Source organism: Plecotus auritus (genome assembly GCF_963455305.1).
Source record: "Plecotus auritus genome assembly, chromosome: 2".
Lineage (NCBI taxonomy): Eukaryota > Metazoa > Chordata > Mammalia > Chiroptera > Vespertilionidae > Plecotus > Plecotus auritus.
The window spans coordinates 9,578,858-9,597,471 of NC_137771.1; the positions used below are offsets into that span (position 1 = coordinate 9,578,858).

Here is an 18,614-nt window from a genome sequence, read left to right on the forward strand (position 1 = left end):
GAACCATCTCGTCAGGAAGGAATCCCCAAAGGTTTCTTCCTGGGCATGAGCTTCTCCCCATTTGTCCGTGTTTGCCCTCAGGGACCACCCCAACTCAGTTTTCTTTGCTCCACCACCTCCTTTTGAGGGCTGAAGGACGCTCCCATCCCCCCAACTGTTCTCTATTCCCTGGTCCCTCCACTCTCTTGAGTGACTTGGATTCCAATGAACTGGCCTCCCCAGCATGTACCCTTCCTTTGCAACAGCCACTGATTCCTCTTGCGGATCCATTCAGTTTCAGGGCAGACAATTCCCCAATCTGGCTCCAGGGATATAGAGCACATGACCTAGGCTTAGGTCCATCAGCACACACCAGCCCCTGACTACCATGATCAGCCCAGAGAAAGCCATGTAATCCACGCTCGTCCAATCAGAGAGGTCTTCGAGAAAGGGGGCGGGGGTGGAGAAGACAATTCTCTTCTTCCATGTTGGTTGTGAATGAAGAAGCCCCTCAGAGCCTGGCCGGTGTGGCTCAGTGGTTGAGCATTGACCTATGAACCTGGAGATCACAGTTCGATTCCCAGTCAAGGTACATGCCCAGGCTGCAGGCTAAATCCTGCAGTGGGATGTGTGTGCCGAAGGCAGCCAATCAATGATTCTCTCTCATCATTGATGTTTCTATCTCTCTCTCCCTCTCCCTTCCTCTCTGAAATCAATAAAAATCTATTTTAAAAAAGAAGAAGAAGAAGCCCCTGGGAGCCTTAGGATGAAGTTGACACCAAGAACAACCGAGTAAAGAAATGTAAAGAGTTGCGTCCTCAGAACAATGAGCCACTGGATCGAGCCTTGCCTGAAGTCCACCTTGACTCTACACTTCTCAGTTATGAGAACCGTGGTAGAGGGAGAAGTGGTCTCCCAAAATACATCCATATTCTAATGCCTAGAACCTATGAATGTCATCTCATATGACAAAAAAAAAAAAAAAGGCGTGGGTCATTGTAGATGAGACTTAAGAAATATAAGATGGATTTAAGTTAAGAATTAAGAATCCGGGTGGGCCCAAACCGGTTTGGCTCAGTGGATAGAGCGTCGGCCTGTGGACTGAAAGGTCCCGGGTTCGATTCCGGTCAAGGGCATGTACCTGGGTTGCGGGCACATCCCCAGTAGGAGGTGTGCAGGAGGCAGCTGATCGATGTTTCTCTCTCATCGATGTTTCTAACTCTCTCTCCCTCTCCCTTCCTCTCTGTAAAATATCAATAAAATATATTTAAAAAAATAAAATAAAATATATTAAAAAAAAAAAAAGAATCCGGGTGGGCCCCAAATGCAATCACATGTATCCTTATAAGAAGGAGGCAGAGAAGTATTTGACACAGACACACCGAGAAGGCATGTGAGCAGAGGCAGAGACTGGAGTGATACAACTGCCAGCCTGGGAATGCTGGCAGCCACCAGAAGCTGAACTAGGCAAGGAACCCTTCTCCCCAGAGCAGATCGCCACTCCAGACACCTGGACTTTGGCCCAGGGATGCCAATTTCAGACTTCCGGCCTCCAGAACTGTGAGAGAACAAATTTCTGTTGCTTTACATCCCCGCTTTGCAGGAATTTGTTACAGAAACTGTAAGAAACAAGTGCAAGAACTAACACATTCTCTACTATTTAAGCCTATTTGAATCTGCTGTTTTGCTAATAGCAGCCCAACGCAGTCTAACGATATGCAGCCCTCTCTCACCCTCCTCTGGTTAAGAGGGGAACTCTCCCAAAGGGAAATCCCCAAGGGGGGCAGCCCGAGACCTTCCTGATCTTTAGTGGGGGAAATGGGACATCAGATGGCTCACAGACTCCAAGCAAAGGCATGATGGGAGTTTATTTACAGACAAGTCACAACCAGGACCCACGCAGGCTCTAGCCAGAAGACCCCAGATACATATAGGCCACAGGACCCATTAGTACTGGAGCCTTTCCCAGCCAGGCCCCTGGTGAAGGGACCAAGAGTCAGGCAGGGTCAAGGACACAGAAGACAGGGGGCCCCAATCCTTGCCAGATATCAGAGGCCCCCATGCCAGAGGAAGGAACCGACCTCAGCCCCGAAGAGTGGACACCGAGAAGCAAGGGAACAGCTGTACTCTCGATGCCGGGCCACAGAGCAGAAGTCCCAGCAGCGTGGCTTGGGGAACGGAGACACTGCAGGTCCCCTGCGGACCTGTCCCGGAGCGGGCATGGAGCTGGGGTCCCAGGCCACGGCTGCCCATCACGCAGGGGGCTCCCCCAGTTTGCTGGTGGCACTCGTGATCCGCTTATTCTCCCGGAGGTTTCGGAGGCGGGCACTGAGGCTGCTGATCTCTTCCACGTAGGCCTGGGGCACCCACCCCTTCTCGCCGTCTGCCAGGCGGACACCCTCCAGCCAGCCTGGGGGCACACAGGCCAGGGGCAGCATCAGTGGCATCCGAGGGACACCAGGGCCGGGTTGTGAGGGGACGCCTAGGCCCTGTTGCAAGCCTCATCTGCACCCCTGGGGCCGTGGTGACACCCCCTGCCTCTGGCAGTTTCATAGAGCAGTGGTTCTCGACCTTTCTAATGCCGCGACCCTTTAATACAGTTCCTCATGTTGTGGTGACCCCAACCATAAAATTATTTTCATTGCTACTTCATAACTGTAATTTTGCTACCGTTATGAATCATAACGTAAATATCTGTGTTTTCCGATGGTCTTAGGCGACCCTGCTAGCGGTTCTCAACCTGTGTTTACATTACGATGCATTAACAGTAGCAAAATTACAGTTATGAAGTAGCAACAAAAATAATTTTATGGTTGGGGGTTCACCACAACATGAGGAACTGTATTAAAGGGTCGAGGCATTAGAAAGGTTGAGAACCACTGTCGTAGAGGAACTTCTGACCTGTTTCCCCCCATGCCCCCCCCCCCCGCCAACATCCTCAAAGAAGGGTATTTCCCACTCTCTCAATCCTACATCTTTACAAGTAGGAAGTTCCTCCTCTTGTCTAACTTAATTCCTGCATGCTGTGGCTGATCAACACTTGCATAACCTTTCCCTGTGATGTCTTAGCCATCTAGCTACCTCCTGCTCAGAAGAACGCCATCGGGAGGCCCTCCCAGGAGGCCCCTCTCACCATCACTGGTCCGGGTCCTCACTGCCAGGATGTCAGTCTTCTCCAAGGTCAGCTCGTCCGGCTGCAGGGCCTTGTATGTCCGGACACACTGAACCTGGGGGCGGTCTGACAGCCCAAGAGAGACTGAGGGAGTCCCCAGGACGTGATGGAGCGGGCAGGGAGGGGCAGAGGAGGAAGTAAGGGGGTGGGAGGGTGGCCGCTGCTGCTTCTTTTCCTCTGCCCCTCCCTGTCCCACCCTGGCTGCTCTTCTCTCTTACCCTAAACACAAGCCCCAGTGAGTCCAGTCCCTCTCAGCTTCCATTACTGTTGCTGCACCCAGGGCTCTCTCCTCCCAGCTCAACACAACACCTTGCTCCTGACCTCCAGGCCAATGTCCAACTGCCCCCAGAAACCCCCCCACCCCCCAAAGCAGTAATGGCCCCTTCATATGCCCCCTAATGCTCCCTGGTGCTCCCTCCAGGCCACCCTCCTCAACTGGGATTCAAGCCACATCGATCCCCGGTTCATAGCCCTCCAGGGCTTCCTGCTCCTCTTAGAATAAAATCTGAAGTCCTCCCTGCAGCCTACAAAGCCCTGCGTGGTCTGGCATTGCCCCCTTGCTAACCGCCTCTCCTCCCCTCTTCACGGTCACATAACCAACCAGTGTGGAGGTTCTCCTGGAACCCTGCCCGCCCCCACCGCCCGCCCCATGAAGCTCAGCTACACCGCTCACCCTGCGTTCCTCAGACACCTTGAACTCCCACCTGCCTCAGGGCCTTTGCACTGGCTGTTCCTCCTACCAGGAGTGCTCTCCCCCAGATCTTTTCATCTCCTCCTGCCCCCCATCTTTCAGGGGCCTTCCCTGAGCACCTCTTTAGAATGGGAAGCCCACCCACCAACCTGAGCAGGATTCCTAGCTCAAGCCAGGGACTCTGTATCGGTCCAGGCCCCCAGGTCTTCCTATCACACTAGATGGGCTGGTCGTATTGGGAAAACCACACATCTGGGGCCAGACCTGACTTGAATCTCAGCCCTGCCACTTACTAGTTGGGTGAACTCGGACAAGTCGCCTTACCTCTCTGAATCTGTTTTCTAACCTGTAAGATGGGCTTCTGTGGGGATGAACTGGGAGGACATAAAAGGCTTTGTCACCTCCAGGATGCTGTCTGCGCACACGGGGGTCGGCCTGTCCTATGTGAATTCTGCCCATCCTTCCAGGTTCCGCAGAGCCGCCCCTGACTACCCCGGGCAGCTGATCTCTCTCCCTGCCGTCCTGCTGGCCCCCTGGCAGCCGGGATTGGAGGGGAGGGAGGAAACAAGGCACCCAGCCCAGGGGATGTGGCCTTTGAGGGAGGAGGTGGCAGGCTGCTACCTTCCCCCTCGCTGATGACCTCCTTGTCTTCCTGGGGGCTGGAGGGGCACATGGCAGAGATCCATCGCTGCTTCTCGCTTCTAGAAAAGGGAGGTCAAGTTATCACAACAGGCAAACTGCATTTCCCAGGGCCAGGGTGATGAAACAGCTGGGAGACGGGGTATGATCCAGACCCACGCAGGTCATTATGATGCCCAGCCCAGGACTCACCTCACAGCCCTGTTCCCACAGCCCTTCCCTACCCAGCTTTGAGCATAAGAACAGAGCAGGCCCAGACCCCCCTGGGTGCCAGCTCTGCCCATGCCCTGCCTCATGCCACTGTCCTGAAGCCAGAGAAAAAAGGCCAGTACCTGCCTGGGACGGGTCCTCTCTCCCCAGCCCCAGGCCCACTCACTCCGTGCGGGCCCTCAGCAGGAACTGGTGCTTCGTGTGCTGCCCGTGCAGGAGCTGAAGGAGGAACACGTGGCCAGGGATGCCCTGGGGCTTCAGGCTCAGGTCCTTCACCTGCAGCTCGGCCATCTTGGCGTGGACAAAAACGGCAAACTTGCCCAGCCTGCAGGACCGGGGGAGGCGAGGTCAGCCTGGCCCGTGCCCAGGCTCCCAGGCCCCACCCTCAGGACCAGCCATGTTCTGATTAAAGGGAGAAGGAGTCAGCTTGGGAACTCCGTTCCTACCAGATCACTGGCAGGTGGAGGGTGAGACCAGCCTCTGACCCCAGGCATGTTGTCAGCTTCTCTCTGAGCCTCTACCCTGAGCCCATTCTAAGAGCCAGCTGGGCAACAACTCTGATGAGATCTCGTCTCTGTTTCGTGGGGTCTAGCGTCAGACAGACTGGGGCTCCTCCTGACCCCCGCACTATCAGCTCCAAGGTACTGACAATGACGAGGGAGCCTACTTACCAGGGAAATATTTAGAGGGCAACAGGGAGCGATCCACATAGCATGCCTGGCACAGGACAGGCGCATGCTGAATGCTGGCTGTTATCATTATGACTCGGGGCAGAGCTGGGACTCCAGGGCTGTGCTCTAATTGGCTTAAGCTCAGAGCAGCTTCAAATCCTTTGTACATAGTCCAGCCCTTGATTCTAGAAGATGAACTTGCCTTTCCTGCTGAAGCCTCCCAGGCTCAGGGTGCCCTGGCAACACCGTCCGGTGCAGGCTGGGGCTCCCAGGCCCAGTGACGGACTGGCTGTGTGCCCGTTAGTGGGGAAGAAGGGAGCCCACCTCCAATCTACCTCCCCCCACACCGTGCCCCGACTCACTCCTTCCGTCGGGAGAGAAGCAAGCAGTCATTGAAGAGGTGCAGGTAGACCGCCTTGCTGGACAGCTTCAGCTTGGCCGGGGGGGCCGCGGGCAGTGGGGCCAGCTCCACCAGCTCCCCATGCCGCACCAGCCAGCGGGCCTGGGAGATCAGTGGGAAGATCTGGGCGGAAGGAGAAGGCAAAGAGGGAGAAGAGGTCAGACCCGGGGCAGCAGGGCAGAGAGCACGGGCCAGGGAGGGATGGGGGGCAGAGATGAATTGGCCTGCAGCCCCCAGGGAAGGAGGGAACAAGAGCTGCCCTTTGTGTGCCCACCCGCCCGCTGTGGGCATGCACCTTGCCCTCAAAGTGGATCTTCTTGCTCAGGTGGATGAGCTCCTCCGTCCTCTTCATGGACTGCACACTGGCATTGCATTCTTGCACCAGCTGGGGAGGCCGTGGGCGGGTCATCTGCAGCCCCACAGCCCCGGCTCCCACAGCCCAGCCTCAGACACCCACGTGGGGACCTTTCCAGACACACCGGGGCTCTGGGGAGGTCCCTGGGAGCCAGAAGGCCCCTGCCCTGCCAAGCTCACCTCCTTGAGTGCATTGAAGGCCTTGGTGGCCATGTCTTCGTCTTCAGAGCCCTGTGCTGTCCGCTTCAAAATGTTCTGGAGGGTGGGGTCGGTTCAGTGCGGCAGGCCAGGGCCTCCCCCGTGACCCTGCCCACCCATGGGCGCCCGCCCAGAAGGGGCTGTGGAGGTTCACAGTGGCATCTCCGTCGCCCAGCCCTCACTGCAGCCTGTGCCCTGTAGGTACCTCCACCAGCATCTTGAGGCGGGTGATTCTCTGGAACGGCAGGATGAGGAAGGAGGTGAGGGGCAGGCGCTGGCACACGGGAGACTCCTCTAGGCGAGCCAGGATGCCAGGGAACTTGGGGTTCTCCAGGCTGGAAATTGGGGAGGGGCCTGGGGTCACAGTTGGGTCTGAACTCCTGGGATCCGTGACCCAGCCACCCCGTGGTCCTTCAGGTGCTTTCCCAGCACATCCTTCCTGCACGCTGGTCACAGAGCCCTGTACAGGGACGCCCTCCCTCTCAGGTCACCCTTCCTCACCCAGTCCTCCACGCCTACTCCCACCCGAGAACCTCTCTGTCCTCCCCCCTTTCCGAGTCCCCAGCCCTACAGCAGGCGCTGGTAGGTGCGCTCCTGGTAGGCCTGGTTGGTGACGTAGGGCAGGTAGACTCGGCGGAAGGCAGGGCAGTGGTGCAACACAATGTCACACACACTGAAGCGCAGGACATCTGCCTCCAGTCGCTGCTCCAGGTCCTGCAGGAACCTGAGGGGTCAGCGAGGGGTCAGGGACAGGGTGAGACCCCAGACCTAGGAGCCCGGGCCAATCTCATCCCCGCCCCCCACCAGGCCAGGCCAGGCCAGGCCAGTCCCTTACCTCTCGCTGGTGCTCTTGACCTCGGGCAGTTTGGAGAACAGCCACTGCTTGTCCTGTGCCCCCAGACACTCACTCAACTCTGCTGAGCCCAAGAAGTGGCCTACAGCCACCGACAGGCTGTGGATGTATGAGGCCTCGGACGTGATCAGCTCAAACTTGGCCTGAGGCAGACGAGGGGTTGAACCGCCAGACCAGTCCACCCGGACGCCTTCCTGGCCTGGACACCACCTCTTGTCCCCCACCCCTGATCTGGTGCCTAGTGGGGTTCAGGACCCATCTCCTGCCCAGCACAACTGTTCAAACCAAACTGGAGCCCTCGATTGAGCCCCTAGCCCTGGGCTTTGGGCCCGCCGGTCATCCGATGGCCCGGCCCTCTCTGACCCGCCCCTTTTCTTGGCCCCGCCTGGTCCCCCGCCCACAACTCGGTTTCCTAGGGTTGGCTCTGCAGCTTCCTGGTCCAGGCTTTCAGCGATCCCTCCTCCTCTGGCCCTGCCCTATCCTAGGCCTCGCCCCCGTTGACTTCTCCACTGCCTTTCGGCTCCAAGGCTCCTCCGACATCTCCAGCAGCCAGCCCCGCCTGGTCAGGTCCTAGCAACCACCTGGGCATTACCCGTCCCCTCGGTCCCGCCCTCTTGTGGCCCCTCCTTCCCCACCTTCTGCAGTTTGCAGTCCTGCTGGCCCGGGACCCCTGTAGCCCGGAACCGCGCTAAGTCTCCGGACCAAGTTCTCCTGGCCCCGCCCGCCGGGTCCCGCCCGCACCTCCTGCAGCTTGCAGTCTCGCAGGCTCAGCGTGGCCAGGACGCCGCTGCCCCGCACGTCGGGGATGTCCTGCCAGAGTGAGAAGGTGGAGCCTCGCGCCGAGCGCTGCGCGCGGAAGGAGCTGCTGGGGGAGAGGTTGGCGCGCGGCGGCCCGGGCCCCTCCTCCGCGCCCTCGGCCTCGTCCCCCGGGCCCTCCTCCTCGCGCTGCTGCCGCCGCAGCTCGCGGGCGCTGGCCACGTCGCTGTATTCCTGGTAGAGGACAGCTGGGCGGGGAGAGGGGCGGGGAGGGCTGTGGGCGCCCGCCTGCCGCGGCCCGGCTCCTCCCGGCCCCCCAAGAGCCCACCTCACTCAACAAGCAGCGGGACAGTGAATTCATTCATTCACTCATTCATTCACTCATTCCATAAACACTGCTTGAGCACCAACTGCGTGCTAGCCCCCCGTGCTGGGAACTGAGATTCCGTTCTCTCCCTCTCACACCATCCCTGTGTCTCAACTCCCGGAACTCCAGTTTCCCGGTTTCCCCAGGCCCTCAGCCCCTTCGTCCAGGGCCCCCTCCTGCGTACAGTTAAGGAGAAACCGTGACTGTCGTCGCTCGCTGGCGCTTCTGGAACCCTGAGCCGGCTCTTCCTGCGATTCCAGCCTAGAAAGAGAGAATGTCGGGGCTCCGCTGCGTGCACCCCTGCCTCAGACCCGACCCTGGAGGGAGAGGTGCTACCTGGACTCGGGCCCGCTGCCATGGCTCCCGCTGGGGTCCACAGGGGCTGCCATCGCCACGCCCTCCACCCTCATCTCTGCGCTGCGCGACTCCCTTCCAGATGCTTTCCCTGGAGAAGGCGAGAGCGGAGGGTGGGTGGCCCTGGGCAGCGGGGCGCCACACTCCAGCTGACCAGCACCCAGCCTCGCGTGTCCGGGGAGTGAGCCTTGCTCCACCCGGCGTCTGGCTCCCGGGCTGCTCTTGGGGCCAAGGGGAGGAGCAGGTACCTTCCCGGGCTGCTCCAGCGCCTGACCCTGGGGCCAGTGCTCTGGCTGCTGAGTGCCGCCCCAGGCGCAGGGAAGAGTGCAGCCGGGTCATCAGCTCAGAGGCGGAGAAGCGCCTCCGCTCAGACCCCTCCAGGCCCCCTCGGGTGGGCCCCGCCAGCTCTAGAGGCCTAGGCTCCTCTGTGCTCAGAGGCGGCTCTGCCACCTGGCCAGGCTCCAGGAAGACAGCGTGGGCCTCGGGGCAGCCAGGGGCCTCTTCGCTCTGGTACACCCGCATCTTGCGCCCTGCAGGTGGGGTGAGAGCACAGGCTGGCGACCACGGGGCTCTCTCCCACCTCCTCTCTGCTGCTGCCCTGTGGCCCTGAGCATCTAGGCAACATGTCCAAGTGAAAGGGCAATGTATTTGCTGAGAGCTGGTCCCCAGAGAAATGAAATCAACTAGAGGGGCAGAGGAAACACAGTGCCTGACTGCAGTGGGCAAAGGGCCAGGGAGCCCAGAACAGCCACCCACTTGCTGTGTGACTGCAGACAAGGCATTCCCGTCTCCCTGAGCTCCAGCTCCCTATCACGAAAACCTACCACTCGTCCTGCCTGCTTTGGGGGACTCTGGGGCTTAAGAGTCCTAAAAAAGCCACCAACCTCTCCCCTAGGCCACCCCCCCATCACCCACAGTGACTCACAGGCTGACTTCTTCTCCGAGCCATGGCTGGCCCGGCGCTGAGGCTGTGGGTGCTGGGGACTCCAGGGTCCCTCCAGAGGTGGGGGCTGGGCACTAGGACAGTGTGGCCAGCTGCCAGCCCTGCTGGGCCGCATCCCCCCACTGGGAGAGATCTCGGTGTCTGGGATTCCTGGGGATGGTGACCATAGCAGCCCTTGGAGAGGAGCAGGGGTCCCCAGGGACCAGCGGCTGCCAGGAGCCTGCAGCTCCTCTGGGGTGACAGGGAAGAGATCCAGACACACAGAGCTTGGGGGCAACTCCACAAAGGACAGACTCTCCTGCTGGCACACAGCTACTGGGTGGCAGGCCGTACCAGGTGGCCCAGCCAGGTGGGGCTGGAGGGTGGCAGGTGGCCCACAGTCCATTCCTCCTTTGCTCTGCCAGTCACCTGGGCCTGGAGAGGAGAAGATATCAGAACCAGACACAGGACACAGGGCTGGCCAGGAAGCCACATGTCCTGGAGGCCTGGACAAACCCTGATGTAGACATGTGTACACGCATTTGTACCAGCACGCCCACACACCTAATTATATAGGAATCACTAATACTTACATGGCATTGAATGAATGATAGGCCAGGTGCTTTATACATTGTATCTCATTTATCCTCACATCAACCTGAGTTGAGGCTATTATTATCCCCATCGTATAGGTGAGAAAAGTGTGGCGCAGAGGTATTTGGTGAATGGTGGAACCGGGATTCAAACCCAGGCAGTCTAGCCTCTGAGTCTGTGCTTTTAACCACCTTGTGCATTTTCTAACTCTGACATATGATTAGATGTACAGATACATACACTGTCACGTACATCCACACACATTTTCTCCCAAGTACACAGACTGACATACACAACTTCACAGATACGCTCAGACATTTCCCATTCACGGGCTCACACATTCACACACTTCTTTACACAACTACACTTTTTCACACACAGGGATCCATCGTTATTTACATATCCACTCAAGCTTTCTCCCACTCCTGTTCCATCCACACTCACGCACCAGGATGCAGACACAAACACGCAGGCCTAGGAAGTCCTGGCTTTGGTGTTACCCAACCTCCCTTCCCATGCCCAGAGTTGCAGCTTTCAGTGCTGAGTGGTGCCCACACCCATGCCAAGCTGGCTGGGAGAGTCACAGACTGGCAGGCGCGCCACCAGGCAAATCAGGCTGGGCACTCCCAGGAGCAGGACGGGGCGGTGTCCCAGCCCCCCAGCTTGGGGTGAGAAGGGTTTCTTCCCCACCCCGGCTCCCAGCCCCAGGATCAGGCCAGGCTGAACGGGTCCTCCCTGCATAGGAAGTCACCCAGGGAGGCTGCTGGAGCCTCGGGACAGGCCCAATGACCCAGGGTCCAAGCCCCCACAGCCCTGGCCCTCTGCCAGCGGCCCTCCTGCGCCCCTCACCTCTCCAGCTGAGGCCGCTGCTGATGGTCGGCTGCTCCGGCAGGGGAAGCCCTCTCTCTGCCCAGCTGGCTGGGGGAGATCCCACCCAGACAAAGAGTTTGATTCATCAAACCCTGTGGTGAGGCAAGCGGTAGGGAGGGAGGGAGGGAGCAGGCAGCGGCTGGGCGGGGGCCTACCCTAGCCTGGCCTCGCTGTGGGCAGGCAGGGCAGCAAAGACCCCCCCATCCCCAGAGGCCCCTCAGGCCAAAAGGGCAGTGCCCAGCCTGGCAGGGCCAGGAGGCCCAGGAGAGAGAGACCTGGAGAAACAGAGACCTTTCAGCAGCAACTTAGACACTGAGACCCAAAATGCTGAGACAGTCAGGGACACAGAGATGGAGACAGTGATGCTGACAATTTCAGACAGACCGGATGCTGTGAAGCCCAGAAAAAGCCAGAGACAGATGGAGGAACATGTCGTGCCCTGCGGGGTTGCCAGTCCAGTAGGGGAAGCCAAAAACGAAAACAGTTACAATCCAGGTTGGCAAAAGCAGAGCCAGAGGAGCCATCAGAGCAGGGTGCTGGGCTCGCCTCGACCTGAGCTCTCCAGGAAGGCTTCCTGGAGGAAGTAAGAGCTAACTGCTCTGTCGGAAATATCTAGGGGCCCAATACACATAGACCAGGGAGAACGCCTTGGCCTGCGAGAAACAGTGAGTGTCAGTGACCCTGGGAGAAAGGGAGAGAGGACCCAGTGGGGACAGCTGGATCTGTGACTGGACCCCACTCTCTCTGCACCCAGCCTCTCAATTCTTTTATTGATTGATTGATTTCAGAGAGGAAGGGGGAGAGAGAGAGAGAGAGAGAGAGAGAGAAACATCAGTAAGAGAGAATCATTGATCGGCTGCCTCCTACACACCTCCTACTGAGGATGGAGCCTGCAACCGGGGCATGTGCCCTTACCGGGAATCGAACTGTGACTTCCTGGTTCATAGGTCAACAGTCAACCACTGAGCCACACCAGCCAGGCATTTTAGCTTGTATATGAAACCTCTGTCCATCTAAGCAAGTCTCTCAGTTTCCTCATCTGGTAACTAGGATAGTCATGTCAAACACTAACATGAGAATTAAGGATAACATAGGAGGAGCTTTGTCGCTGATAGTCACTCTTCGGAGTGTTATTCGTCTTTCTCCAGTCAGGGGCTATCACACAGATGGGGAAACTGAGGCAGTGAGGGTGAGACATACCCAACTTTGTGGAAGCATCTGGCAGGAGACAGGGGACCACTGTCCACCACACACGTCTCTTTCTCCCCAGGAACCAGAAGCCCTCAACACAGAAGTCCCACGTGCTTCTGTGGGCACAGGTATGCAAGAATACATGCATGCCCCGCTTCCTTGTATTCTGGAGACTTTCTCCACTTGGGTTCTGCAAGCTCCTGAAGGGCAGGGAGGAACCACCCACTCCCCTGTCAGTTGCAGAGAGAAATGAGCAAAACATGGAGCCCTGGGGGCAGGAACACCCCCTCCTAAAGCCTCAGGGGAGAAGGCTGGGTGGTGGAAAGCTTTCTAGGGGGAGCCGGGCTGGAGGCAGATCTCTAGGGGGGAAGCCAGGGTCCAGGCCAAGAGGCAATAGGAATGACCCATAAAAAAGCCGAAACCGGTTTGGCTCAGTGGATAGAACGTCGGCCTGCGGACTGAAGGGTCCCAGGTTCGATTCTGATCAAGGGCATGTACCTTGGTTGCAGGCACACCCCCCCAGTAGGGGGTGTGCGGGAGGCAGCTGATTGATGTTTCTCTCTCATCAATGTTTCTAGCTCTCTATCCCTCTCCCTTCCTCTCTGTAAAATATCAAGAAAATATATATATTTTTTAAAAATAAAATAGGAATGACCCATCTAGCTGGGCTGCTGGCCCTGTGACCTTCCAGGCATGTGGCCCACTCTACCTCAATGCTGGGGACCGAGGAGGGGCAGAGCTGTGTTTATATTGTGTGTAGCTCATCTCTGCCGGAAAAGAAAAGAACTTCAAGAAGAGAACTGGGCCAAGGGAGCAGGGACATTACCTGCCCAAGACATGATCGCAGGAGACTCTAGTGCTCACTAGGCCAGCCACAGTCCTTCTGGAACCCACAGGAAAAAAACCCTGCCAAGGTTCAAGGCCCAGTGTGGACCTGAACAAGTTGTGTGGCCCTAGGCAAGTCTGTCCCTGAGCCTCAGTGTCCCCATCTGTAAATCAGGCCCCTCTGCAGGATGAGAAGGATGGTCAGGGGCCCAGAGTCCATCCAGCGGGCACTGCTAATCACAGGACAATGGATCCATGGCAAGGCTGGCAGAGCGGGTCCCTGGGCACTACCATAGTCCGGGGAAAGCACCTCTGGCCTCCTGTGCCCAGCTTTTTCCTGCCCCTTCCCTGGTGCCCCTTGCCCTGATGCCCAGAGGAGTAGGGACCCTACCAAGGCCCCTCAGTCCCTAAAGGGACAAAGCCAAGTGGAAGGTCATGGCTGGAAAGGGGATCCCGGCCCAGCAGGCTGTGGAGCCCCAGAAAGCCACAGTGAGTGCGGCGGGCAGCACAAAGGACTCCCTCTGGAAGACTGGCGGGAGAAGGATGGGCTGCTGGCAGCCGGGTGGGGCCCTACCTCAGCCAGGGAGTTCCTTCCGGTCCAGCCTGCCGCACGGTCCAGGGCTCCAGGCCACCCTGGGGGCTCTGGGGTTGCAGCCAGGTCCTCAGGGGGCGATGTCAGCATGGCCCCTAAGCCCGGGCAATGCAAGCTCCTGGGTATTGTGTGGGGCAGGGAGGGGGGAGGTGAAGGCGGAGGGAACCTCGCAGGCGGGCAGGCGGCTGTCTCAACGTGCCTGCTCCCCGCCCCCCTTCCCCAGAACCGGTTTGGCCAGTCTGGGGTACAAGAGGGGGGCTGGAACAATGGGAGTCCTATGCCCAGGAGAGGCTCTGAAGGACCCCAGACCGACACCCTAAAGATGGGGAGGCACTGCTTTTCCTCCCAGGAGACAGGTCACCCTCTTCTAGAGCTTCCCGAATGTGAGGCGTGCTCAGGACTTCCCTTGGGGCTGGGGAGCATCCTGGGGCCTTCGCAGGGAACCTCTCAAGCCTTGGACTCCTCAGGGACCTTGAGAACTCCTTGGTGAGCTGACCTCACTGAGCCGCGACAGCATCCATAAAATGGGAACACTCATCTCTATGGTTGGGAGGTGGAAATCATGAAGGTAGGTGATGTGATGCATCTGCCATCATCCTGGCCAGTCCTTCCAGCATCACCGCTCCTCATGAATGACCCATCTCATCACCTCTAACAGCCTCCTTCTCCAGGAAGTCTTCCCAGACTCTAGTCCACACCCAATGAGCCCCCAATAAACCAATTCAAATAGCCCAAGCAGAACCAGTGCCAGGGAAGGAGGGCCTATTCTGTGCCTGGCATGCATGTTCCCAAGCCTGGGGAAGGGGAAGCTGCTTTCTCCCTAATACTACCTGCCATTCACCTGAGCATGCAGGCACTTCATAGCAACATGAATATGTACATACATACTAATATTCATGTTGCTACTAACTCATATTGTACACTCACTATGTGCCAGGCACTCACTGTTCCAGATACTGTTGCAGCTCTCACTTCTTAGATGAGGACAAGAGGCTTGTACAGGTTGTAATGGGCATTATCCCATTTAAATCTCTCATTAGCTCTATGAAGTCCATATCCCAAAGATGATGAAATGGAGGTTCTAGGGATTAAATAACTTATTCCAGGTCATGCGGCTAATAAGAGTCAGAACTGATATTCAAAATCCAGGTCTGCCTGACTCCACCACCAACCTGTGTCCTTAATCACTGCCTGTGCCGCCGCTTTGGGACGACCCAGTGAAGTGTATGAAAGTCTGTTGGGAAGTGTCTCAGCTGACCTAACTGAATCCTTTTATTATTATTCATACACTACAGGCTTTAATGGACATATGGGGCAGGGGGTCCAGGGCCCAGGCCCCAGTGAACTCTCCCCCTATCAACTGGTGACCATTCAGTTCAAAGTGATTAGGTACCTCCACTCCCTCATATTCCTGTTGTCCGCCCCCCGCCCCCAGCATCGTCCCATAATGAGGAGACACTGCACACAGGCGATAGGGCCGGTGTCCAGGGAGAGGCAGCAAGCTGGGGAGCCCAGAGAGGTCTATTGTCAGCACTGCACATAGGGCAGGAGACAGGGAACGGAGAGGGAGGCAGGGCAGGACTGGGAGGGGGGCGTCTTCGGGAACTCTAACTCTCGCATTCCAGCTCCGGGTGACCTCGAGGACACTGGCCGAGGACGCTGGCCAAGGTACTGTCCAGACCCCGAGCCGGAAGCAGAGAACCTTAATGAAAGGAGCATCCTTGGGGACCTCGGGTCCTGTAAGGGCAGGCCTGCCTCACCCGCTCCTGCCGCCTGGGCTCTGGGGACAGAGCCTCTGCTGCAGCGAACAGAAAGCACCACTTGGTAGGGTTGAGTAGGCTGCCCCCCAGACAGAGCAGAGAAGACCCGAGCCCAGATAATACTTAAAAGAGGGCGTGGCGTGGGCGGGGCTAGGAGATAATTAGAGGTGATGCGGCCCAATCCTCGCGCTGGGAGAGGACAAACCAGAGGCGGGGAAGAAAGCTGAGCTAAGGCCTGGGGCGGGCCGAGGGGCGCGGCCAGAGGGTGAGGCCCGGTCCGCAGGCCCTCCGACCAAAGCTGCGCCTCGCGGTTGTCCAGCGCCTGCTTAGCCAGGTGGCGGTCGCGCTTTATCTTGGTAGCCAGAATGACTGGGCGTCAGGCACGAGCCAGGCGAGGGGGCGCAGGAAGAATACCACGTGCCCTAGCCGGTGTGGCTCAGTGGATAGAGCATGGGCTTGCGGACTGAAGGGTCCCAGGTTCCATTCTGGGCCAGGGCACATGCCTGGGTTGCGAGCTCCATCCCCAGTGGGGGGCGGGCAGGAGGCAGCTGATCAATGATTCTCATCATTGATGTTTCTATCTCTCTATCCCTCTCCCTTCCTCTCTAAAATCAATAAAAATATTTAAAAAAAAAAGAATACCACGTGCTGGGGAGAAGCGGGGGCCAAAGAGAGAATGACTCCTTAGCAATCTTAATTTACGAGTGCTTCCTGAGTGCAGGACACTATTCTGAGCGTTTTCCGGGTCTTCATTCATTTAATCCTTACAACAACTCTAGGAGGTAAATACAATTACTACTCCCGTTTTACAAATGAAGAAACCGAAACATAAGCAAGTTGTCATTTGCCCAAAGACAGAGATACAATTAGAGCCCCTTGACACCAGGACCCTGTGAGAGGTAGGAAAAGGGGATCTGGAGCGAGGCTGAGGGACATGCTCCCCCCTTCCTCCAGTCTGTTGCCAAGAGATAATAGTAGTGGTGGTGGTGATACTGACTCACGGAGCACGTACGATGTGCAAGTGCTTGACACTGAATCTTCGTAACGATCCGATTAAATATCCTATTCTGTAATATTTCCCCACGTGCAGCCCGTCGGCGGCAGAGCCTGAACTTGAACCCAGGTCTGTCCGACGCCGAGCCTACCTCGAAGGTGATGATGAAGCCCAGATGACGCACAGCCAGCAGCTTCCAGTAGAAGAGAGTGAGGTTCCCTCCCCTGCGGGAAGGACGTACCTGGGTTGCGGAGGGCGCGGGGTTCTGCGAGGCTCTGGATTCCACTCCGGGCTCTCCCGCCCCTGCCCTAGAGGTCTGGCCCTGAGCCTCCAGCTCGGCCCACTCATCCGTTCCTCAGACTCCGCTTTCTGCCCTCCCAGCTAGGCCCCGCCCCACCCCGCTCACAGGCTGTGCCCCACCCCTCCCAGACAGGTCCCGCCCCCTCCGCGTCCCGCGCCCCGCCCCCCGCAGCCTGACACCCTCTTCCTGGGCCAGAAATACCCCATTGGCTTCTCATGGGTTGAGCCTTAGATACGGGCCATGGTCCTCCAGGCCCTTGGGAACGCCACCTGCTGAGTGGCGTGGTTGCCCTGGGCAAGGTAGGCTGGAGGTGCGGTCGCCAGGCTGTGCTGTTCTTACTGGTACAGGAGACGTGGCAGTCCCAGGTGAAGGCGCTGGGGAGAGCTTGCAGGGCTGGAGGGTCTTCAGGGCCCAGTTTCACCTCCTCCTGGCCCTCCCACAGGCAGGATGAGCCTAAGCCCCAGGGTCCTAGCCCTCTGCCCCTATTTCCCAATCTCTGACCTTGATTTCCAGCTCCAGCCTCCATTTCCCTACTCCTGAGCCTCCCTCCCAGTCTCTGATCTCCATTACTCCTGACCCTGTATTCCACTCCTTTGCCCCACACTCACATTGACCGCAAATGAAGCAGGAGCAGCCAGATCCCAAAGCCCTGTGCCTGCTCAGCCACTGGCAGCCGGAACTCAGACACAAACGTATGGGTGTCCAGTCGGATCTCCACCCATTGTTGAGCAGGGCAAACGGGGGTGCCAGTGGGAAGGCCATCACAAAGATGGTGATGAAACTGAACTGCAGCCCCGGGAGGGGGAATGTGTCCCACAAACCTGTAGATCACTGCATCTGTGGGCAATGTGCCCTCCTGCTCTGGCGCCAGGTCACAGCTAAACTCCATACTGAGGCCGACCCTCTCCCCACTATGTTCCTGATCCTCTGGCCTCCCCCTCACTGAGAGCTAATGCTGGTGACAGGGCTGCTGGGGGACTTGCCTCCTCCCCACCAGCCCCAGAGGGCTACTAGTTCCCAAGGGCCTGTGGGACCATGGCCCACATCTACTGCTAAACCCATGAGAAGCCAATGGCCCAGGAAGAGGGTGTCATGCTGCTGGGGACAAGTTCTTTGGATGATTCTCCCTCCCATTCCCACTAAATGACAAGGGCAATTTACACAGTAACCACCTCCTGAGACCCTAGCACTTCAGGACTCCTAACCAGTCCTTGTTAGAAACTGGAGGCTCCCTGAGGGAATGAAAAGCTCTGGCTTATTTTGGGGTCCTCAGCATGCAATCCAGGGTGCTCAGGGAAAGGTCACCACAGAGATGGCAATGACCCCAAACTGCAGCACTGGGAGGTGGGGGTGACAGGTCTGGGCCACCCAGGGAGGAGGGAGTAAATGAATGCAAGGTGTTAGAATTTCACATCTGCTCCATGAAGAGTTGGTATGTTCCAATTGAGAAAACTGAAGCCCAAGGAAATCAAGGACCAGCTTCAAGGTCAACAAGATGCTGACAGAGAAAAGTCTGGAGGCTCAAGGATGCTGCTGCTCTGCTGGATCACCTCCTTGGGAGGCAACAGCTTCAGAGGGTAGGGGCTCCTCACTACCTCTGAAGAATGTCACATAGAAGGGATTGGAATAGAAATGGATAAACTGGAAGATGAAGACTTGGAAAGTGAAGGCATCTCCATGGAGGGTCTGGATTCTGTACATCTCTGGGCAAAGGGCAGAGCTGGCCACAGTTCTATTGGGTGCAAGGGGGCTGGCACAAGCCATCGAGTCAGCCCATATGCTCTGTCCTCAACCCACCTTCCCCTAATACCAACCATGTGCCCCTGGCCAGCCCAGAGATAACTGGCTGGGGTGTGAGGTAGCTGCTGATCACAACACAGGTACCTGTAGCTGGAGGCTCATATTCAGGCCCAGAGGCCAC

At 57.7% G+C, this 18,614-nt stretch overlaps 1 protein-coding gene across 5 annotated transcripts; it reads right to left on the minus strand.

Annotated features, from left to right (window-relative positions):
• Positions 1-1,828: 1,828 nt before the first annotated feature.
• ARHGEF19 (Rho guanine nucleotide exchange factor 19) lies at positions 1,829-16,758 on the minus strand. Of its 5 annotated transcripts, none has more exons than XM_080655495.1 (16): positions 16,634-16,758; positions 9,921-10,001; positions 8,893-9,174; positions 8,627-8,735; positions 8,475-8,551; positions 7,909-8,171; positions 7,150-7,310; positions 6,886-7,038; positions 6,520-6,649; positions 6,297-6,371; positions 6,058-6,147; positions 5,725-5,885; positions 4,858-5,016; positions 4,464-4,543; positions 3,113-3,217; positions 1,829-2,389 (listed from the first exon to the last, which is right to left on the minus strand). In XM_080655495.1, exons 2-16 carry the CDS (start codon positions 9,970-9,972, stop codon positions 2,232-2,234), a joined length of 2,055 nt encoding a protein of 684 aa, XP_080511621.1. In that variant the 5' UTR covers positions 9,973-10,001; positions 16,634-16,758; the 3' UTR covers positions 1,829-2,231. The 5 variants fall into 5 exon arrangements, with proteins under 5 accessions (XP_080511621.1, XP_080511619.1, XP_080511623.1 ...); XM_080655493.1 differs by having other exon boundaries at positions 9,570-10,001; XM_080655497.1 differs by lacking the exon at positions 8,893-9,174.
• Positions 16,759-18,614: the final 1,856 nt, after the last annotated feature.

Excerpts from the sequence above, each read along its gene's own strand:
- ARHGEF19 (XM_080655493.1), bottom strand. The coding sequence starts at position 9,972 with ATGGACTGTGGGCCACCTGCCACCCTCCAGCCCCACCTGGCTGGGCCA. Across the intron at positions 8,552-8,626 it reads GGCAGCGGGCCCGAGTCCAG|GCTGGAATCGCAGGAAGAGC; the intron begins GTAGCACCTCTC and ends CTCTCTTTCTAG. Across the intron at positions 3,218-4,463 it reads GGTCATCAGCGAGGGGGAAG|ACCGCCCCCAGGTTCAGTGT; the intron begins GTAGCAGCCTGC and ends TTGGGCTGTCAG.